Raw genomic sequence first — 19,764 nt, 5'->3', positions numbered from 1 at the left:
ACAAGGTTGGTTTAATAACAAATCCTAAGTGATGGGTGGAAGTTCGTAAAATTCGTGTGCCAAAATTGAGTGTAGTCGGTTGTCTTGTCCTATTTTTTTGTGATAGTTTGGGTTGCCTCCAGCTCCAGTTTGGCTTCAATGGTCTATAACTGATAGAGGCCCTAATTTTGCTTTTTGGGGATTTTGAAGGGTGGAAAGCACTTTTCTAAGATCCTTTTGTTTGGAATATAAAATTTTATAAAAATTTTAATTTAATTAATTTTTTTTTTTATAGAATGAAATCTTTTAATTTTTAATTTTTAAAAATAAAAATTTATTTTTAATCACTTATTTAAAAATTAAAATTTTATTAAAATTTTATTGATTTTTTTATCAATTTAAATGAAAAAATTTAATTATTTTAATAAAGAAAATATTCATTAAAAGAAAAAAAAATACAAATCATGCTTGATGCGAATTCAATGAGAAATGCCTTGCCTTTGGTTTGTTGCTTGATTTAATCATGGATCGTCTTGTACAAAGAGTGCTATTTTCTACTATACAGTCAATTTTTAACAAAATTTATTATTGAAAAAAAAATAAAAATAAAAGAAGAAGAAGAAATCAAAACGGTGTAGTTGAATTAATTTCAGCCTTCAGAGTATCTTCTCTCTTCTTCCGTTCTTTTCTGATAATCAAGTAGGAAGAATCGTAGCAGACTATTCTTCACATCTTCGCCAATCCTAATCGACGCCCGACCCCAAATTTTCTTCAAAGCCAACCCATTACCCATCCATACTTCCTTCAGTCACCGCCATTCCCTCTCCTTTTCCGCCGCCAGCCTTCAGCCGTAGACGGATTAATCAATACGCGAGTCAGATTTTCCAAGCTGCATGAGATCACTCCAGAGAATGCATTTGAATTCGTATGTTATTTTCAATATTCGAATCTGTATCAAATTTAATTAAACTTATTTTAAATTTTAATTATTATTATTTAAATTAATTTTATTAATAATTTATATTTTAATAATACATTAGCCGACAGAACCATCCAAAGAAAGCAATTAAAAAAAAAAAAAGATATTTGGGTCATGGAAAAGAAAACGAAAAGCGACAAAAAGATGACCAAAAATTGATCTTTGGAAGCAAGGGCCCACCACATACACATGAGACAAGAGAGAAAAAGCGAAGCAATACTTAATACCGTAGCAGCATGGAAGCCACTTGCTGGACTGACGCTCATTCTACACCCTTGGAATCCTATCTGTTCTCCACCTGTCCTCCGATATTTCCACCTTCGCTGGATATTTCCACTTCTGCCTTCGCTCCTCACGTTTGATCTCTTTTCATCTGACGGTTCACCTCTTTTTCACAGATAAAATCTGATTCACAGTGGCCCACTCTTTCCTTCTTCTTCATCTGCATTTTTATCTTCATAAATACTCACCTTACCCTACGCTCCTTCCCATATCTGCTTCCTCAGCAAGACCATCCACCCTTCCCACATATTCAGTGTTGTTTCGGTGCCGATCATGGCTACCATGGCTACTGCTCTCACTTCTGTCTCTGCCAAACCCCAGAAGCACTCTCTCTTTGATTCCTCTGCCTTCTGTGGCACTCCGGTGGCTGTGGCTCCTCCCTCCATTCGCATGCAACCTACAAAATCGAACGCTGGCTTTTCTGTTTCTATGTCAGCTTCCACATCGCCGCCTTATAATCTGAGTGCTTTTAAATTTGACCCCATCAAGGAATCCATAGTAGCACGTGAAATGACTCGCAGGTACATGACGGACATGGTTACTCATGCAGATACTGATGTGGTGATTGTGGGTGCTGGCTCTGCTGGCCTTTCTTGTGCTTATGAGCTTAGCAAAAACCCGTCTGTTAAAGTTGCCATTGTTGAGCAATCTGTTAGCCCTGGTGGTGGTGCTTGGCTCGGTGGCCAGCTCTTCTCTGCCATGGTAATCAAAAGCTTATTTATTTATTTATTTTTAATTCTTTTGCAAAGTAGGATCGAAATATTTGTTTCTTTTTGAAAAATCCCTCGAATATGACAGATTTTCATTCAAATTGCACGCTAATCTTTCGTGCATATGTTTTTTGTCAGGTGGTGCGCAAACCTGCTCATCTCTTCCTTGATGAGCTAGGCATCGAGTACGATGAAGCAGACAACTATGTAGTAATCAAGCACGCTGCCCTGTTCACATCCACAATTATGAGCAAGCTCCTGGCCCGCCCTAATGTTAAGCTTTTCAACGCAGTGGCTGCTGAGGACCTGATAGTGAAGAATGGAAGAGTGGGTGGCGTGGTCACCAACTGGGCTCTTGTGTCGATGAACCATGACACACAGTCTTGCATGGACCCTAATGTGATGGAGGCCAAGGTGGTCGTGAGCTCTTGTGGCCATGATGGTCCCTTTGGTGCCACTGGAGTTAAAAGGCTGAAGAGCATTGGCTTGATTGAGAATGTCCCAGGGATGAAAGCTCTGGATATGAATACTGCTGAAGATGCCATTGTTAGGCTTACTAGAGAGATTGTGCCTGGAATGATTGTTACCGGCATGGAAGTCGCAGAGATTGATGGCGCTCCAAGAATGGTAGACTTCAATTTCCCTGTTGATGTGATGTTGGTTAAATTTAATAACACTGATTGTGGTTATGACTGATGGATTCTTGTGTATACTGGTGATGCAGGGACCAACTTTTGGAGCCATGATGATATCAGGGCAGAAGGCGGCTCACCTTGCCTTGAAGACACTGGGACTGCCTAATGCGCTGGATGGAACATACACCCTCCGCCCAGAGTTTGTCCTAGCAGCAGCAGACTCTGCAGAGATTGCAGATGCTTGAATGGTGGCAACAGATAAATGAGATATCAGTTAAGTAATAGATTGTAGAAATGAGTTTGGCTGTAGAAATGTGTTTGGGGAAATGAATGGGTGATTTGGAATGATGTTAAGTTTTGTTGATAGTGTTGAATATCTCAAAACTTTGTTGAAACTTCGCTAGTGGAAAGTCATTTCGGTCTTCTCCTTGCATTTTTCTTCCTTGTTACTTATTTCAATCCAGTTTCTTGCGATGAGATCATTGCAATTGGTCAAGTTCTTGGTTCTTTCTTCTATTAATTCCATTTCTTGATAATGATAAATGCCTCTTCTAAAGGGAGTCGTGCTAACTTCAAATCCTAGAAATCCTCAAGCAGTCTTCCCACCATTTATGACGGGGGAAAACAGAGCACACTAGAACAAAGAAGACACTTTCATCTGAATGAAAAGGATAAATTCTTGAAATTCATGGTATTCTCCATCTCAACACTTGAACGGAACATAAACTTTATAGGAGATCCCACAGGACAGTATTAATCAATCATGGGTACCCCTTTATGCCGCTCATAATTGATAATCATTAGATTAAATTGGCGTTGCTTAATGTCCTTATGATTTCTGCCAAATCAAATTACTTATACTAGCTGTTGAAGTAGCCGTAATGTATTCAACCTCTTGACGAAACTGATGAGCTAGTTGGATAATTCTTTGAAGGATGTGTCTATGGGGATCTGGAGCTTATACGAGATATACGAGGATGAGAGTATGATTAAATTCTTACATATACTTTATGTACTTTATATATATATTTTAATTAATTTAATTAATTTTAAAACTCATTCTGATACTCAGCCTGCTATATTGCACCTCGAGTATGTGCTCAATGGTTTTTCTTTCAAGGATAATTGTAAACTTTCAAGAATAATTGTAAAAAAATTTGTACTTTCTAAATTTTTTTAGTTCTATCTTATACTATAAAATTGTCAAAAACCCTAAATATTTTTTACCCTTATTAATTCTCAAAAGTTTAATTGATAATTTAATTAATATAAAGTATAATTGTAGATTGAAAATATAAAGTTTTTTTGATATTTTTTTTAAATTATTAAAATTAAAATATTAATTATTAGTTATTAATATTTTTTATGTACTTAATTTTCAATGGTGTTTCACACATTGTGATTGTTAACATAATTTAAAGATTAAAAAATAAAATTTTCTTAAATATTTACTATAAAGTTATATATAATTAATTAAAATATATATAATAATAATTAAATTTTTAAAATTTATTAAAATTGATTATATGAACCATTTTTTGTCATTCAATTATATTCGAAATCAATTTAATATTTTAAGTATCTTCATTTTTATTTTTATTTTTTTATTATTATTTTATCATATGTTAGTGTTGAATCATTTTTAAGTCAAGCAAATTAATTCAAATCAAATTGTTAATTAATTCTCAATTTTAAATTAATTTAAAATTCTGTATAAATTAAAATAGATTAAAAAAATTACTAAAAAAATCCCTATACTTATAAAATTTTTACATTTATATCCCATACTAAAAAAATTACTAATTCTGTACTTTTTAACTCTTACCAATTATATCATACTGTAACGTAACGTGATATTTGACATGGCAACTGATGTGGTGTCTCTATGGCATTTGACATGGCTCTCCATTAGTGAGATAGCGCTTTTGTTAGAGTAAAATTGATAAAAATTAAAAAATTTAAGTTTTAATTCATAATTTTTATAATATGAGGAAATTATAAAATTTTTTTATAGTTATCTTTTTTTTTATCCATATATATGTGTGGGACTTATTTTCCTTGCTTCGTTTTTCTTCTGCTAACCTATGCTTGTTTGTCATGGGCCATCAGTTTCCATTGGTAGTTTATAGGCCTTTGGTTGTTTGCATTTTTTTGGACTGTTTTGTCTTTGCTGGTTAGGCTCAAGCAACTTTATGATGGTGTTGCATGTTAACTTGTACACCATCATTGTTTGGGATGGGGAAATTATAGGGTGAGACTAAAAAATAATGCAACCATTACTTATAAAAAAATTAATTATTTTATAAATTTAAGAGTGTGAGAATCACAACTCTGTAGGTGAAAGTGCACATATATCGAAAATATCTAATAATTTACCTTGTTTGGGATGGGTTGAGTTGGACTTTTTTGTTCTCTTCGAAATATCACATCCATTCCATTGAGTGGTAAAACATTTCAAGGTTTTATAGCCCAAATACACCATAACAAGCAAGCTTTGAGCTTGAAGAAAAAAAAAAAAAAGACAATTTAAGGTCCAACTACCATCTACTCAATATTGATGGTCCATAGACTCCAAAAGATACCATAGAACTAGGAAAATAAGGGTAAAAAATTTAGCCAAAATGACTTCCGCCATTGCAATTCTAGTGTTCAACAAGAATGTCTATCTGTCTTTTAAGGGCCTCACGAAGCCTAAATTCTAGATTTGTGAGCCTCAGGAAGCCTAAATTCCAGATTTCACAAGCATGCACTCAAATATTTTGAACAAACAACTACCTTTTCCCATTGAAAGAAAGGCCTCAACTGCCCCTTAACCAAGAAACATCAATAGGAGGCATTGGAGGGTGGCAATGACAAGGCTCTCGACTTCTTACTCTCATCTAGCCTTGAGGGTTGAGCACCACAAGATGGCGGGTATAAGACTCTAGAGATGTCGCACATCAGCATCCATATGCTCCACAAAGTGAAGCACCAAGCACCCATAGCCTATAAAACAATTTTGTGTCGGACCTCTAACGTACTTGGCCAAGCTACGTAGATTTATAGAGTCTATCACCAGTGTAATTGCTAAGTCGATAAGCCAAAAGAAACCAAACAAATACTATTTACACCCTCGCTTGGAAGGTGGAGAGGGAAACCACACTTCGAGCCAGGGATGAAGCCATCTTCTGCTCGAAAAGAGAAGAGGAGGTGCAAAAGCTGCGGTAGAAAGGGCTAGTTTATAGAAAAAAAAAAAAAAAAAGTTAGAGAGAGAAATTTTTTAAGTTAGATTTTGATGTATCTAAGTTAAACCAAATAATTTTGGATTTAAAGAGTGGACCTATTTAGTATTTGGGTTATTCTATTTATCAATTCAGGTGTAAGAGACCCGTCTATAATAAAATCTAGTGGAATGTATATCCTTTTTTCATATTTGAAATTAGAATGGAATCAAAATTGCAGCATGACAAAAAATTAGAATTAAAACTAGTTAATGGTTATTAAAATCAAATCGAATTGAATCCGTGATAGTATAGGATCGGTTCTGATTTGAGAATTTCTTGAACTTTGAATTAAATCATATTGAAATTGCATATACAATTCGATTAGTTTTAAAAATTTAAAAATGTGATATCTTTATAACACACCACGTGGCATTTAAAAACCAAACTGATATCTCCTTTGAATCAAATCGAAATTAAACCAATACCACCAAAAACTACAATCATATAAAATTGAATCTATAAAATTTGATCATCATTTAATTTGAATGGTAAATTCAAATTGTCCATTAATCTGTATGATCCCCAATTACCTAAAATATAAGCCAATCTCCTAAAAAATATAGTTTCCCGTGAATTTTAAAACAATCAGTGAATTGAATGAAAGTTGAAGGTACTGAACAATTCATCCTGAATTTGCTTAGATTTTTCAGTTTGGTAAATATGTATTGTAAACTATAAAATCAATGTTAAAATGTATATTATGACGGTTTATTTTGAGAAAAATAATTTTATAAAAAATATTTTTATATTATTTTATTGTTTCAGGCAGTCAGCAAATGATTCTGCCATTGCCAAGTACTATATAATATTATCTCCCTATATATATATAAAGCTAATAAGTTTTTATGGGGTTCTGTATAGGACTTCAAATATATCACATTTATATTAAGTATTAATATTAAATTGAATTAAGGTAGGCAAGTTTTCTCTAGTGTTGCCTGAGACTCCAAAATTATTACAATTATATCAAGTAATAATTTTTAATTAAATTTATTGAATTTTTTTATTTCCTAAATTGTTGTTATATAAATATTATAGAATTTAATTTTTTAAATACAATTCTTAATTAATTTGATTTTCTAAATTTAAATAATAAAAAATTATTAATTACTAAATATAAGTATTAAATTTTTGATTTTTTTTATATTTTCTAAATAATTGTAATATATAATTATTATAGAATTTAATTTTTTAATATAATTCTTAATTAATTTGATTTTTCAAATTTAAATAATAAAAAATATTAATTATTAAATATAATTATCATTCATTATCAAGACCCATATTTACTTTCAAGAAAAATCAAAATTATTTAGTGAAATATTTTTAAACATTATTATTATTATTATTATTATTATTATAAACAAAAGATAATATATGGTTATTAAAAAAAACTTACAATAATTACGGCCATTGATTTGATTTTGAGAATAATTGTTAACTTATTTGTCTAAATTTTATGGCTAACATTTTAAAATTTTAATATTTAAAATAACAACATTAAAAATTTTTTTAATTAAAAAATAACTTTTTTTAATTAACTATGGTTTAATAGCCTAATTAATTTTGATAGAAATTCTCTCTCCCTATAAATAGTTAATATCTTTTATAATTTGACACATACTAAACTTTTTTATTCTCACCAATTATTCTCTTAATCTAATTACTCTTAAATTTTCTTTAGATTTACTCTATTATTTTTATTGCTTCCTTTAAAAAATATATAAATTAAAATTATTAATTACTCTTAAATTTTCTTTGAATTTACTCTATTATTTTTATTGCTTCATTTAAAAAATATATAAATTAAAATTATTAATAACCACGGATAATTCCCTAATTTATTATATAGCTAAAAAAAAAAATAAAGTTGTATGATTCAAGACGTAAAGCACTCAAAAACCACATAAAATTAGTGATGAGAGCACTCATCCATTCAAAGCTAATGATGATGATTAAGAGTAATTCTTCATGATTAGTAACAACTTTTTGACTCTTAATCTTCTTCTACATTCTACCATATTCTAGTGTGTTCAAAGCTTTCCCGCAACCTCTTTCCTTTCTTTCCTAAATCATGTTTGTTATTTTTCTGTGATCCAATGGTCATGTGGCACTTTGCCTCTAATTCTATCCTCAATTATGGCAATAACATGATTTTCCAATATTTTATGTGTTCTTAATAAAGGGAACTTTTCTTTTCAAATGATAATATTAGATATAAGATCTGTTTTCCAGTGTAGGATATATTACCCTTATGTTAATTATAATTAAAATATATTTTCAATATCAAATAATTAAATACAAAGCTCATGATCCCCAAGCATGCTTAATTACTAATGATATCCGAAGCTGGCACAGATGATGGAGTAGTACTACAAGAATCAAATGGCATCAATCTACTGAAAATTTTCTTGGTAGCATCTCTCCCAGAAATGAGAATGGCAATAAAAGTTGCTGCCTCTGGTATAAATCTCCGGGGCAATGATCATAAGAATCAAGCATGTCTAGGTGTTTGGAGCTGATGGAGTTGTCTACTGACCATGCCAATCGTATAATATTGCTCTAGCCAACTAGAGTAGCCACTTTGGTGATGCACAGACATGGCTTAGTGGTGGACTCACTAAATAATCATGTTACTTGCTTTGATGAGATTGCCTATACAGCTCAACCATCCATGAAACTACTGCTCCGAGAGTTGATCTCCTGAAGAAGAATATCTCTAGCGGTACTTGCTAGTCTTTCTGCAGCCTCAGAGAAGGATGCTTATCTCCGGCCTTTGCGGCGGATGGATCATTACAGGTAGCCTCAATGTGGTGGATGCATCAACAACCTTCAAATCAGCCACCCTTGGAAATCATCTTCTATTCCTATTAATGACCACCAGATCTTTGCTTTAATCTCTGAAGTGAAAATGGTTAGTGATTCCTCGCATAGATCTTTTAAAATTGAAAATATCTGTGTTCTGTATGCAGCTGTTGCAGGGGATGGATTCATACTACAAGAAGTTTGGGTCCAGAACACAGCAGGACCAGACAAGCGCCAAGCTGTGGCACTTCGTGTTAGCGCAGACCAATCAGTCATTAACCATTGTCGCATTGACGTATACCAAGACACCTTCTATGCACACAACTATAGACAGTTCTACGGAGATTGCTCCATAATTGGAACCATTGACTTCACATTTGGTAATGCAGCTGTTGTTCTCCAGAATTGCCAAATTATCTCTAGAAGGCCTATGGCAAACCAGAAAAATATGGTCACTGCACAGGGTGGGATAGACCCAAATCAAAACACTGGAACATCAATCCAGGATTGTAACATTATTGCAAGCCCTGACCTTGAATTGGCACAAAATTCGTTCCCTACAAAGCCATGGAAAGAGCATTCAAGGACTGTGGTAATGCAGTCATACATTGGTGTGCATATTGATCCTACTGGATGGGCTGAGTGGAACCATTAAGGGCCTTGAATTGTGGTGAGGATGCAAATGGGGGGCCATGTGCAGGTACTAGCAAGAGATTGACGTGGCCTGGTTATCACGTGATTACAGATAATTATAATTTTATAAATATGGAATGCATTATTTGTTAGTACACTTGAAATATTCTATAATTTTTCATTGAATATGTATAGGCATTTTAAAAAATGTAATGTGATTATTTTTTAACATTAAAAGAAATCATTATATCAATTGTCACGACTTATTTCACTCTCCGACCGAAGCCCAAATTGCTGAGAGCAGAAAACGACACCGTTTATTTCGCTTCAAAATTCTTCTCTTCTGCGAAAAGAAAAATTTCGTCCTTGTCAGATTCTCAGTAAGCCTCGCGTCGCGTTAGGATCAGAAGGTCCATAACCATCTTTTCTTGTTTTGTTGCCGAGAAAATCACTTGAAAAAATGGCAAATTCTAAATGTTTAATGCTCAAGTTTATTGTTTTGCTCTCCATGAAAATGAAATTGAAAGCCTCTTTCCATAGTTTTCTCAGTCACCAAACAGATACCAAATTTATACGACTTACTGTTTTTTTTTTTTTTTTTTGGCAGAAAAGGATTGAAATATGGAGGAATTATTTGTTGCAATTCTTTCTATGCTTCTTCTTGTTGCTCTAATTCCATTATATTTATGGAAGCGTCGTCAGGATTCTCGATCACCTGATGAACATCAAGAAGAGCTTCAGGTGTGTCTCCATTTTCCATGTTTGAAGAGAAATGGTTTTTTTTTTTTGTTCGATGGTGATCTAGATTTTTGGAATATTTTGTCGTGGGATTGAAATGGATTTTATGTAATTTGTTGAAAATTTATTAGGTTAACCTCTTGGTGTGTTTGGTTATTGAAGAATGAGAATGAATTTCAGGTTCGGCAGAGGGAAAATGTGGTGCGTGCCACTGGTGCTCGGCGGATGCGTCGAAGACCAGCAGCTGGAGCTAGCTCATCAAGAGCTGCAGAAGCAACCGTTGAAGGTTTATAATTTTTTTTTTCAATTGCTTTTAGAATTTAATAATATAATCTTGGAAACTTTTTGTGCTGTGTTCTGGCATCCATGAGAAAGATTTTTTTTCAACTTCTAGCATACTAGATTTTGTTATTTTCCTTTTTTTTTTTCCATTTAGTTTACGGAATAATTAGCATGACTATGGGCCTTAGTGTAGATATACTGGCTTATGTTCGTGAGCATTGATTAGATAAGTTTATGGCATCTCTTTTGCATATCTTTATTTTTAATGTGCAAAACTGAGGCAATGAAAAAAACCTAGTGAAGAGTTACTTTAGAAGGGTTTTATGATGAACATGGTTTTTTTGGCTTGTTCAAGATAAATTTTTGTTTTCTGCAGAGTAGGACCGATGGCCGGAAAAGGAAAGTTATTAAAAGCAGCTATATCTGATATTTAGATTAGAATAGCCATGGAATTTGAGTTATTGAAAATTATATTAGACATGAACATCAATGGATGAATGAGGGTGTCACGTATAGGAGGAGAAAGTTTAGAAATAGAAAAGAAGAGTAGTTGTTTTGGAGGGAAAAAAACTGTTAGTTTGTTGAGAAGTTGTTATAGCTGTTGAAATTAGTCAATGACAGTTATTAAATAATACTATAAATAGTTGTCATTCATGTAATTGAGATTCATTCTGGAATCAATAAAATCTCAGACTTCTTCTCTCTAAATTTCTTCTCTCTCTTATTCTAATTCTCATCCCTATCTCTCTCTCTCTCTCTCTCTCTCTCTCTCTCTCTCTCTCTCTTCTTTCTTCTTTCTGTCTATATTCTTCTAAACTCTCTGTAGTCAGTAGTAACCCTTAATTCTAGGTAACTACTGACAAATTGGTATCAGAGCGAGGTTCCTGTGGAGGGCTTTGATCCAGATCAGTACCAAGGGTGTCACGAGATGCCTAGGAGTCAAGTGGTGAATCAAGAAACTGTCAGAATGGAAGAGCTGGAAGAAAAGGTGCGCAATTGGCAAGAAACTGCCGAGAGGAAGCTGGATCTGAAAATGGAAAAAAATGGAGCAGAAATTAGATGATATGGGAAAAAAAATAATGGATGAGATGAAAAAAATGATGTGTGGGTTCTTTAATGAAAGGAATAAGGAAGTTGAGGTGAATAGTGAACATGAAGGACAGGGAAGTAAGGGGATCCTGCCCAATCCTTCCAAGAAAACTGCTAAGGATCAAGTCAGTACATCTTTTGCAGTAAACATTGATGATAATACAAGAATTTTGCCCAAGATTGAGTTGGTGACCTGTGATGGGAGTGAGCCTAGGGTTTGGCTTAGAAAGTGTGAAAAGTATTTTGAGATTTACAAGGTTCCTAAGGAGCAACGTGTGGGAATTGCTAGTCTCTTCTTGATTGATAAGGGAGATTCTTGGTTTCAAAATTGGAGATTCTTGGTTTCAAAATTGGAGTAAAGGGAAAAGTGAAATGCTGTGGGATGAATTTGAGAGGGCATTATGTGCTAGATTTGGGGAAGAAGGAATGGAAGATGTTGTGGAGGAATTTATGAAGACAAGGCAGATTGGGAATGTAATGGAGTATCAGGATAAATTTGAGGAGATGAGAATAAAGATGGAGAGGGTTATGCCTTATCTTGAAGAGGGATATTTTCTGTCAGCCTTCATAGGAGGATTAAGGGATGAAATCCGTCCTATGGTAAGGATTGTTAGGCCTGCATCCCTTTCTCATGCATTTGAGATTGCAAAATTTCAAGAACAATTACTAGAAAGCAACAAGAAGTCCACTTATCCCTCAAGATCCTACGCTGGTAATTTCAGATCTCAAACTTCAACTTATAACCCTTCCTTTAGAACCTCTCAATTACATCAAAATTATCCTCAATTGACAAAACCCCCAAACAATGAAGCTAAACCTAATTTCACAGTCTTTAATCCAAGACAATCTCAGTCTGTCACTTCCAAAGAATGCATCCAATTCTCAAGCCTCTAAAACACCTATTTCCACCAACCCTACCAAGCAAACAAATGCGAGACAGCCCAAACCTGGTTATAGATGTGGAGAAAAATATTTTCCAGGGCATGTGTGCAAGCAAAAGACTGTTATGGCTTTATGTGGGAGTGATTCAAGTAGGGAGGAATGGATTGAGCAAGGAAATGAGGAGATTGAAAGGGAAGGCAACATTGAAATTCAGCAATGGGAAGATGTGTTGGGTAGTATGGAGGAGGAGATGACACTTTCCCTTAATGCCATTGAAGGGAAGTTGGGGACTGAAACTATTAAGGTGAAAGGTCAGTATTTGAATAGAGAGCTGCTGATTTTAATTGACAGTGGCAGCACCCATAGCTTCATTGATGCTAGAGTGGCTAGGGAATTAAAGTTACCTATGGTCCAAACTTGCAGACCTATTTCTCAGAGCTGATGGCAGAAAATTAATTTCAAATTGCACTTGTTTTGAATTTCCTTGGAAGGTGGGAAAGCATAGATTTGTGTTTGATCTCAAATTGTTGGAGCTGGGGAGTTTTGATATTATATTGGGAGTAGATTGGATGAGGACTATTAGTCCAGTTTTATTTGACTTTGTAAACTCTAGAGTCACTTTCAAGAAGAATGGGAAGGAGATCACATTGTATGGGATCAATGATAAAGCTGTTACTTGTAAGATGTTGCAATGTGAAGACATTAATAAGATGTGGCAGAGGAAGGGGAAGGATTTCCAAAACCCTCAATTTTATATTGAAGTGCCACTATTGCAACCACAACTAGCAGAGCATTCTGAGTTACCTAAGCTCTTTCTCGTGACTGCAATTTCAGGTAATTCTTCTACAGATTATAATGAAATTCAAGGATTACTTGATGACTATAAAGATCTGTTTGAGGAGCCTAAGACATTGCCTCCTTTTAGAAACCATAATCACTCCATACCATTGCAGCCAAATACACAACCTATTAGTGTGAGACCTTATAGGTATCCACATTTCCAAAAGGCAGAAATAGAGAAGTTGGTATCTGAAATGTTGGCTAATGATGTTATTAAGCCTAGTACTAGTTCATAGTCTTCACCTGTGTTGTTGGTTAAGAAAAAGGATGGTACTTGGAGGTTTTGTGTTGATTATAGGAAGTTAAATGATCTCACAATCAAGGATAAGTTTCCAATACCTATGATTGATGACTTACTTGATGAGTTACATGGGGCTGCTGTGTTTTCTAAAATAGATTTGAGAGCTGGTTACCATCAAATCAGAATGGAGCTCTTGATATTCCCAAGACCGCCTTTAGGACACATCATGGCCATTTTGAGTTCAATGTTATGCCATTTGGTCTTACAAATGCACCAAAGAACCTTCCAAGCTCTCATGAATCATATTTTTCATCCTTTTCTAAGGAAATTTGTTTTGGTTTTCTTTGATGATATAATTGGTCTATAGCCCAAACATTTCTACTCATGTCAAGCATTTGGAGGCAGATTTCAAGTTCTAAGGCAGCAAAGGTTGTATGCTAAGATGTCTAAGTGTGCTTTTGCTCAAAGACAAGTTGAGTATTTGGGGCATGTCATATCCGAAATGGGGTGGCTAATGATCCTAATAAAATCAAAGCTATGGTGACTTGGCCTGCGCTACAGAATGTTAAAGAATTGAGAAGTTTTCTTGGCCTCACCGTTATTATAGAAAATTTATCCATCACTATGGCTCTATTAGCAAACCACCGATCGAATTGTTAAAAAGATTCATTTCAGTGGAATTCAGCAGCTCAAGGTGCTTTTGATCACCTTAAAATTGCAATGTCTCAAGCTCCGGTCCTTGCACTTCCCGATTTTACAAAGCCATTCATTGTCGAAACAGATGCTAGCGCTTTGGTATGGAAAGGCAACAGCAGTGGACATCCAATTGCTTTCATTTCAAAGGCATTGGGACCCAGAAATAAGGGTTTATCTGTCTATGAGAAGGAATTATTTGCTATTACATTTGCTGTTACTAAGTGGAGACACTATTTGGAGCAAGGGCAATTTTATATCAAAACAGATCATGATTCTATAAAATTCCTCTTGGAGTAGATGATACATACTAACTTGCAAGAAAAGGCATTTCCAAATTATTAGGTTGGATTACAAGATCTTGTATAGAAGAGGGTGGAGAATAAAGTGGTGATGCTCTTTCTAGGATACCATTGAGGGAAGCAGAGCAGAATCTACTTGTATCACATTATTACTATCCACCGCTTGGATAAATGAATTGATAGCCGCTATGAAGGGGACAACAAATTGGGCAATTATTGGCTCAATTAGCTATTGATAATAGCTCTCATCCTGGTTATGAATGCAAAAAAGGGATATTATACTTTAAAGGCAGGCTGTTTGTGGGCCCTGCTACTTCACTTAGACAGAAATTGCTGGCCATCTATCATGACTCTCCTATGGGAGGACATTCTGGTATTCACCCTACTTACTTGAGGCTGAAAAGACATTTTTTCTGGCCAGGTCTTATGCAGGATGTGATCCAATGGGTTAAGAAGTGTGATGTGTGTGCCAGGTGTAAAAGTGACCATAGCCTGCCTGGTGGTTTATTACAACCACTACCAGTCCCCACACAAGCCTGGCAACATATTTCAATGGATTTTATTGAGCAATTGCCTAGGTCTGAAGGCAAGGATGTTATTTTGGTAATTGTGTGTAGAATGACTAAGTATGGGCATTTCTTGGCTGTCTCTCATCCATACACTGCTGCTTCTATTGCTAAAGTGTTTCTCAGTCACATTTACAAGCTTCATGGACTGCCTCTTTCCATTGTATCCGATAGGGACAAAGTTTTCACAAGTCTCTTTTGGAAAGAGTTATTCAAGTTGTTTGGGACTTCATTGCATTACACTACTGCCTATCATCCTCAATCTGATGGGTAGACTGAGAGGTTAAATCAATGTTTAGAATGTTATTTGAGGTGTATGACACATCATTTGCCTGCTGCTTGGAACAAATGGTTACCATTAGCTGAGTGGTGGTATAACAGTACTCACCATAGCAGCCTCAAGATGAGTCCCTTTGAAGCTTTATATGGCTATCACCCTCCTGAAATTCATTTTCCCTTTCCTAATTCCACTCCTGTCCAGGCTGTTACTAATTTACTTCAGGAGAGACAGCATATGACAGAAATTATACAAGAGAATTTAACTAAGGCCCAGCATAGAATGAAACAGCAAGCAGATAAGAAAAGAGCGGAAAAAGAGTTCCAGGTTGGAGATTGGGTATATTTGAGGTTGCAGCCCTACAGACAAGTTTCTATTGCAGTTAGAAGGTCACTCAAGTTATCAGCAAGGTATTATGGGCCATTTCAGATAGTCGCTAAAGTGGGTGCAGTGGCTTATAAGCTGCAATTACCTACTTCCTCTACTGTTCATCCAGTTTTTCATGTTTCCTTGTTGAAAAGGAAGGTAGGGGACAATATCACTCCAATCTTGGACCTTCCAGCTTTACAAGAAGATCATACTTGGGAAGTGCATCCAGAGAAGCTGTTGCATATTAGAACTATTGAAAGAAATGGGATTCCAATTTTGCAGGGCTTAGTTAAATGGCTGCATTTCAGTGAAGAAGATGCAACTTGGGAGGACCAGTCATTTTTGCAAGCTCAGTTTCCATCGTTTAAACCTTCTTGGGGTCAAGAAGGTTCTAAAGGGAGGGAAATTGTCACGTATAGGAGGAGAAAGTTTAGAAATAGAAAAGAAGAGTAGTTGTTTTGGAGGGAAAAAAACTGTTAGTTTGTTGAGAAGTTGTTATAGCTGTTGAAATTAGTCAATGACAGTTATTAAATAATACTATAAATAGTTGTCATTCATGTAATTGAGATTCATTCTGGAATCAATAAAATCTCAGACTTCTTCTCTCTAAATTTCTTCTCTCTCTTATTCTAATTCTCATCCCTATCTCTCTCTCTCTCTCTCTCTCTCTCTCTCTTCTTTCTTCTTTCTGTCTATATTCTTCTAAACTCTCTGTAGTCAGTAGTAACCCTTAATTCTAGGTAACTACTGACAGAGGGCTGGAGGCTGAGTGCTTTGGGAATTGCTATATATATATATATATATATTTGATAGGGTTGCCCTTTAATTTGTAATCATTTGTTACTAGTTTAGTTTACACATACACAAACTAGAATTGCAAAACAGAAGAATTTCAGAAGGCTGTCATCAAGTGTTTTTCTCCCAATAGCAACTGAATTTTATAAAAGCAACTTCTTTGAACCATTTCAATTGGCCTAGAATGCAACTTCATATGCTAATTTCCTGTCATGCAGTGTCTTTCTCTACTAATGGAGGGTTTGTGTCCTTTTTTTTTCATATTATCTGTGGAGATTTTGTAAGCACTATCTGTGATTATCTCACTAAGATCCTAAATTTTTTACTTGTTATATACAATTGTGGGATTTAAGGCACATCTAATGATGTTTCTTGAATTAAAGTTATGCTTTTACAGCATTATTTCTTTCATAAACTGTACATTTTCCTTTTGTTTGATTGATAATCCTGTGGGAACTTAGAAATATCAAGTCTGAATAAATGCAATTCTGGACTCAGATGCTGTTGATGAGAGTGATGATGAAGCTGTTGCAGGTCAACATTATGAGGCTGGAGCATCAACAAAGAAAGAGAAGAAACGGCAAGAGCGAGAAGCACAAAGACAGGTTATGTATATGTTATTTGGTTCTCCATCTTTATCTCCTTGTTCTCTTTTGGGCATAAAGTGATTATTACTAGAGAAAAATCATTATATATGCCAATGAAGCCTCGGAGTTAAGTGAATCGAAATTCTTCTTCACATTGAGGTTTTGAAGGAATTTCCTGTTAAATTTAAGCTTTCATGAAGATGCAAGCATTCATCAGTAGCTAGCTATACATTCTAATTAAAAAAAAAAAAAAAACTTGGAATACTCTCTAATTAAAAACATAGGAGAATCCAAAAAGTGCGAGGAGTTAAAATTTTTTGTTATTTTTATCTTTTTGGTCGATACTTCTTGCATTATTTTCTGTCCTTTTTAAAAAAAAAAAAATTATCCTTTGTTCATATTTCTTTTTGGGAAGTCAATACTTTGCTAGTTTGCTCTACTGAGTTTGACATTATTGTTGTGAAGGCTGAAGAAGCTGCACGTGAATCAAGGCAGACCAAACAAGACCGCTATGCAGAAATGCGTAGGAGGAAGGACGAAGAGCGTGAGGCAAAAGAGCATATGCTGGTGAGTTGATCCTCTTTCCTTGTGGTTTTTTAGGATATTACTTGGTTCTTGGTTGACAAAATTGCTCATTGTTCATATAGGAAGAAGAAGCCAAGGCTCAAAAGGCCAAAGAGGAGGAAGCAGCTGCATTAGAGTTTGAGAAATGGAAAGGGGAGTTTTCAGTTGATGCTGAAGGAACAACAGAAAATGAAGTGCAAGATGGAAATCAAGATTTGCTATCTGAGTTTGTGGAATACATAAAGGTGCCATAATCCTCACTTACCAGACTCTTAGCATCAGGGGTTCTATCTTTTAACACCGGTTGATTTTTCCTGTTAGTAACTTGTTAAAATCCAGTGCAGCAGTTATTTTCAGTTTTCTGTTTCTTTGTTTCTTACTAGAAAATTAATATGTCCATCAAATATGAATGATTTTAACTAGCACTTGAAAACACCTTAAATTCATGCATCTGCAACTGTATACAATGTTATACTCCGAATCTACGAATATATTGTTGGTAATGATGAGGATTCTAAGTCCAGATTGTTACAGTGCTGAACGTTTTGCTTTTGTTCAATATCATCTTGCAGAGACAAAAATGCATTCCCTTAGAAGATCTTGCTGCAGAATTCAAGCTAAGGACTCAGGTACTCTTTCAACTTGTGCCTCCACCTCTCCCCAATTTCCTTCTTTCTTCTCTTTTGCCTTCCTCATTTTCTGCCCCTTATTTCGTTATTCAGGATGCAGTAGTTTGAGCAATCGTATTAAATTGAGTTGAGTTGAGCAATGATACAACTAATTTCATGTTCCTATAGTCCGTCAAATTACTTTTTGTATCTTTACACCTCACTTTTCAAGTAGTAATTATGATTGTAAATTTTTACTGTCTCATCGCTTTGGTTAGTGCAAATATTTGCTTTGTAATTTTCCATGCACTTTTGGCTAATGCAGGAATGTATTAATCGGATAAGCTCCCTGGAAACTATGGGTAAGTTCTATGCCATACCTTCTTCTTTGTCTTCTTTTGTGATGTACGTATTGCCATTCCATAAGTTTTGTTGCGACATATTGTGGCTGAAGACACAAAAATTCCACTCTCCTCTGTAAAGCAAACTTATACAACTTTTCTATAGCTTATTTGGATTATGATATTGGATATCAATTATAGTCTACCACTTAGTTTTAGTTTCGTCTTGGGAATAACCCTTTTGCATATCAATTAAAAGCTACCACCTAGTTTTAGTTTCATCTTTGGAAGTAAACTTGCAAACGAAGGTAAGCTATTAGTCAGCCATTATCATTGGACGGTAGTGTATTCCTTTCTGTTGTGTTTAATTTAGGTTTAACCCACATATTTTCAGCATAGGATGAGTTTTGTATTTACCTCGTCATTTCTTTTACGTGAAAGTAAAATTTACTTTGCAGCGTGATTTTGAAATTCATGAGACAGACTTGTCAACATTCTTGGAGAGACATTTAATGTTGGATTTACTTTTCATTAGGGCGACTTTCTGGTGTCATGGATGATAGAGGAAAATATATATACATCTCACAGGAAGAGATGAAAGCTGTTGCTGACTATATCAAGCGTCAAGGGAGGGTTAGCATATCACGTCTGGCCAGCAAGTCCAACCAGTTCATAGATTTGGAGCCTAAAGCACAGTTTGTCGAGGAAATTAGCAATATGGAGGTCACTGCCACTTGACACGACTTCGCATCATCTATATCAGCAAAAATTCACATGGAGCAGGATCAAAAGTAGAGAGATGAATATTAGATCACATGTACATTTAGAGAGAGAGAGAGAGAGAGAGAAGACGACCTTCAAGCTCTCCATATACAGGCAGATAATGCAGTGGGTTTGATATGAGAATATTTACAGGATAGTTTTGAGATGAATTTGGTTCTTCCTAACAAATTGTATTCATTCTGATAATACCTTTTGTTCATCTAAATGTTGCAGAGCTTCGAAAAAAAAAATGTTGCAGGGCTTCCAAAAAAAAAAATATATGCATATGAGAATATTAAATTTTAAGTGATTAAATAATGATTCAATTTAATTTTAATAATACATATTTGAATTTTCTAATTCCTAGTTTGGGACTTAATATTGATTTGTAGTAGTAATTACCATGAAAACCTTAAGATACGAAATTGTTTATAAAATAAGCAATTTCATTTAGATTACCATAATTTTAATTTAATCCAAAAAAAAATCAAGAACCTTCACATAATTTCTTCTTGTTATAAAAATTTCCCGAACATGTTTTT

General features: G+C 34.6%; 2 protein-coding genes and 1 pseudogene across 2 annotated transcripts; all 3 read left to right on the top strand.

Moving 5' to 3' along the window:
* The first annotated feature begins 1,410 nt into the window (after positions 1-1,410).
* On the top strand, positions 1,411-3,018 carry LOC110647144 (thiamine thiazole synthase, chloroplastic). The gene is made up of 3 exons (XM_021800844.2): positions 1,411-1,942; positions 2,089-2,577; positions 2,675-3,018. The coding sequence occupies exons 1-3, from the start codon at positions 1,514-1,516 to the stop codon at positions 2,828-2,830; spliced, it is 1,074 nt and encodes a 357-aa protein (XP_021656536.2). The 5' UTR covers positions 1,411-1,513; the 3' UTR covers positions 2,831-3,018.
* A 2,416-nt stretch (positions 3,019-5,434) lies between these two features.
* LOC110647151 (pectinesterase/pectinesterase inhibitor-like) lies at positions 5,435-9,554 on the top strand (annotated as a pseudogene).
* Positions 9,555-9,591: 37 nt separating this feature from the next.
* LOC110647149 (DDRGK domain-containing protein 1) lies at positions 9,592-19,442 on the top strand. The gene is made up of 9 exons (XM_021800850.2): positions 9,592-9,696; positions 9,894-10,027; positions 10,205-10,310; positions 16,859-16,965; positions 17,413-17,514; positions 17,595-17,756; positions 18,084-18,140; positions 18,445-18,481; positions 18,996-19,442. Exons 2-9 carry the CDS (start codon positions 9,908-9,910, stop codon positions 19,196-19,198), a joined length of 894 nt encoding a protein of 297 aa, XP_021656542.2. The 5' UTR covers positions 9,592-9,696; positions 9,894-9,907; the 3' UTR covers positions 19,199-19,442.
* The last annotated feature ends 322 nt before the right edge of the window (positions 19,443-19,764 follow it).

This window comes from Hevea brasiliensis, chromosome 4 (genome assembly GCF_030052815.1).
Source record: "Hevea brasiliensis isolate MT/VB/25A 57/8 chromosome 4, ASM3005281v1, whole genome shotgun sequence".
Taxonomy (NCBI): domain Eukaryota; kingdom Viridiplantae; phylum Streptophyta; class Magnoliopsida; order Malpighiales; family Euphorbiaceae; genus Hevea; species Hevea brasiliensis.
Note: the sequence above shows the minus strand (reverse complement) of the source record. Positions and strands in the feature narration are given on the sequence as shown.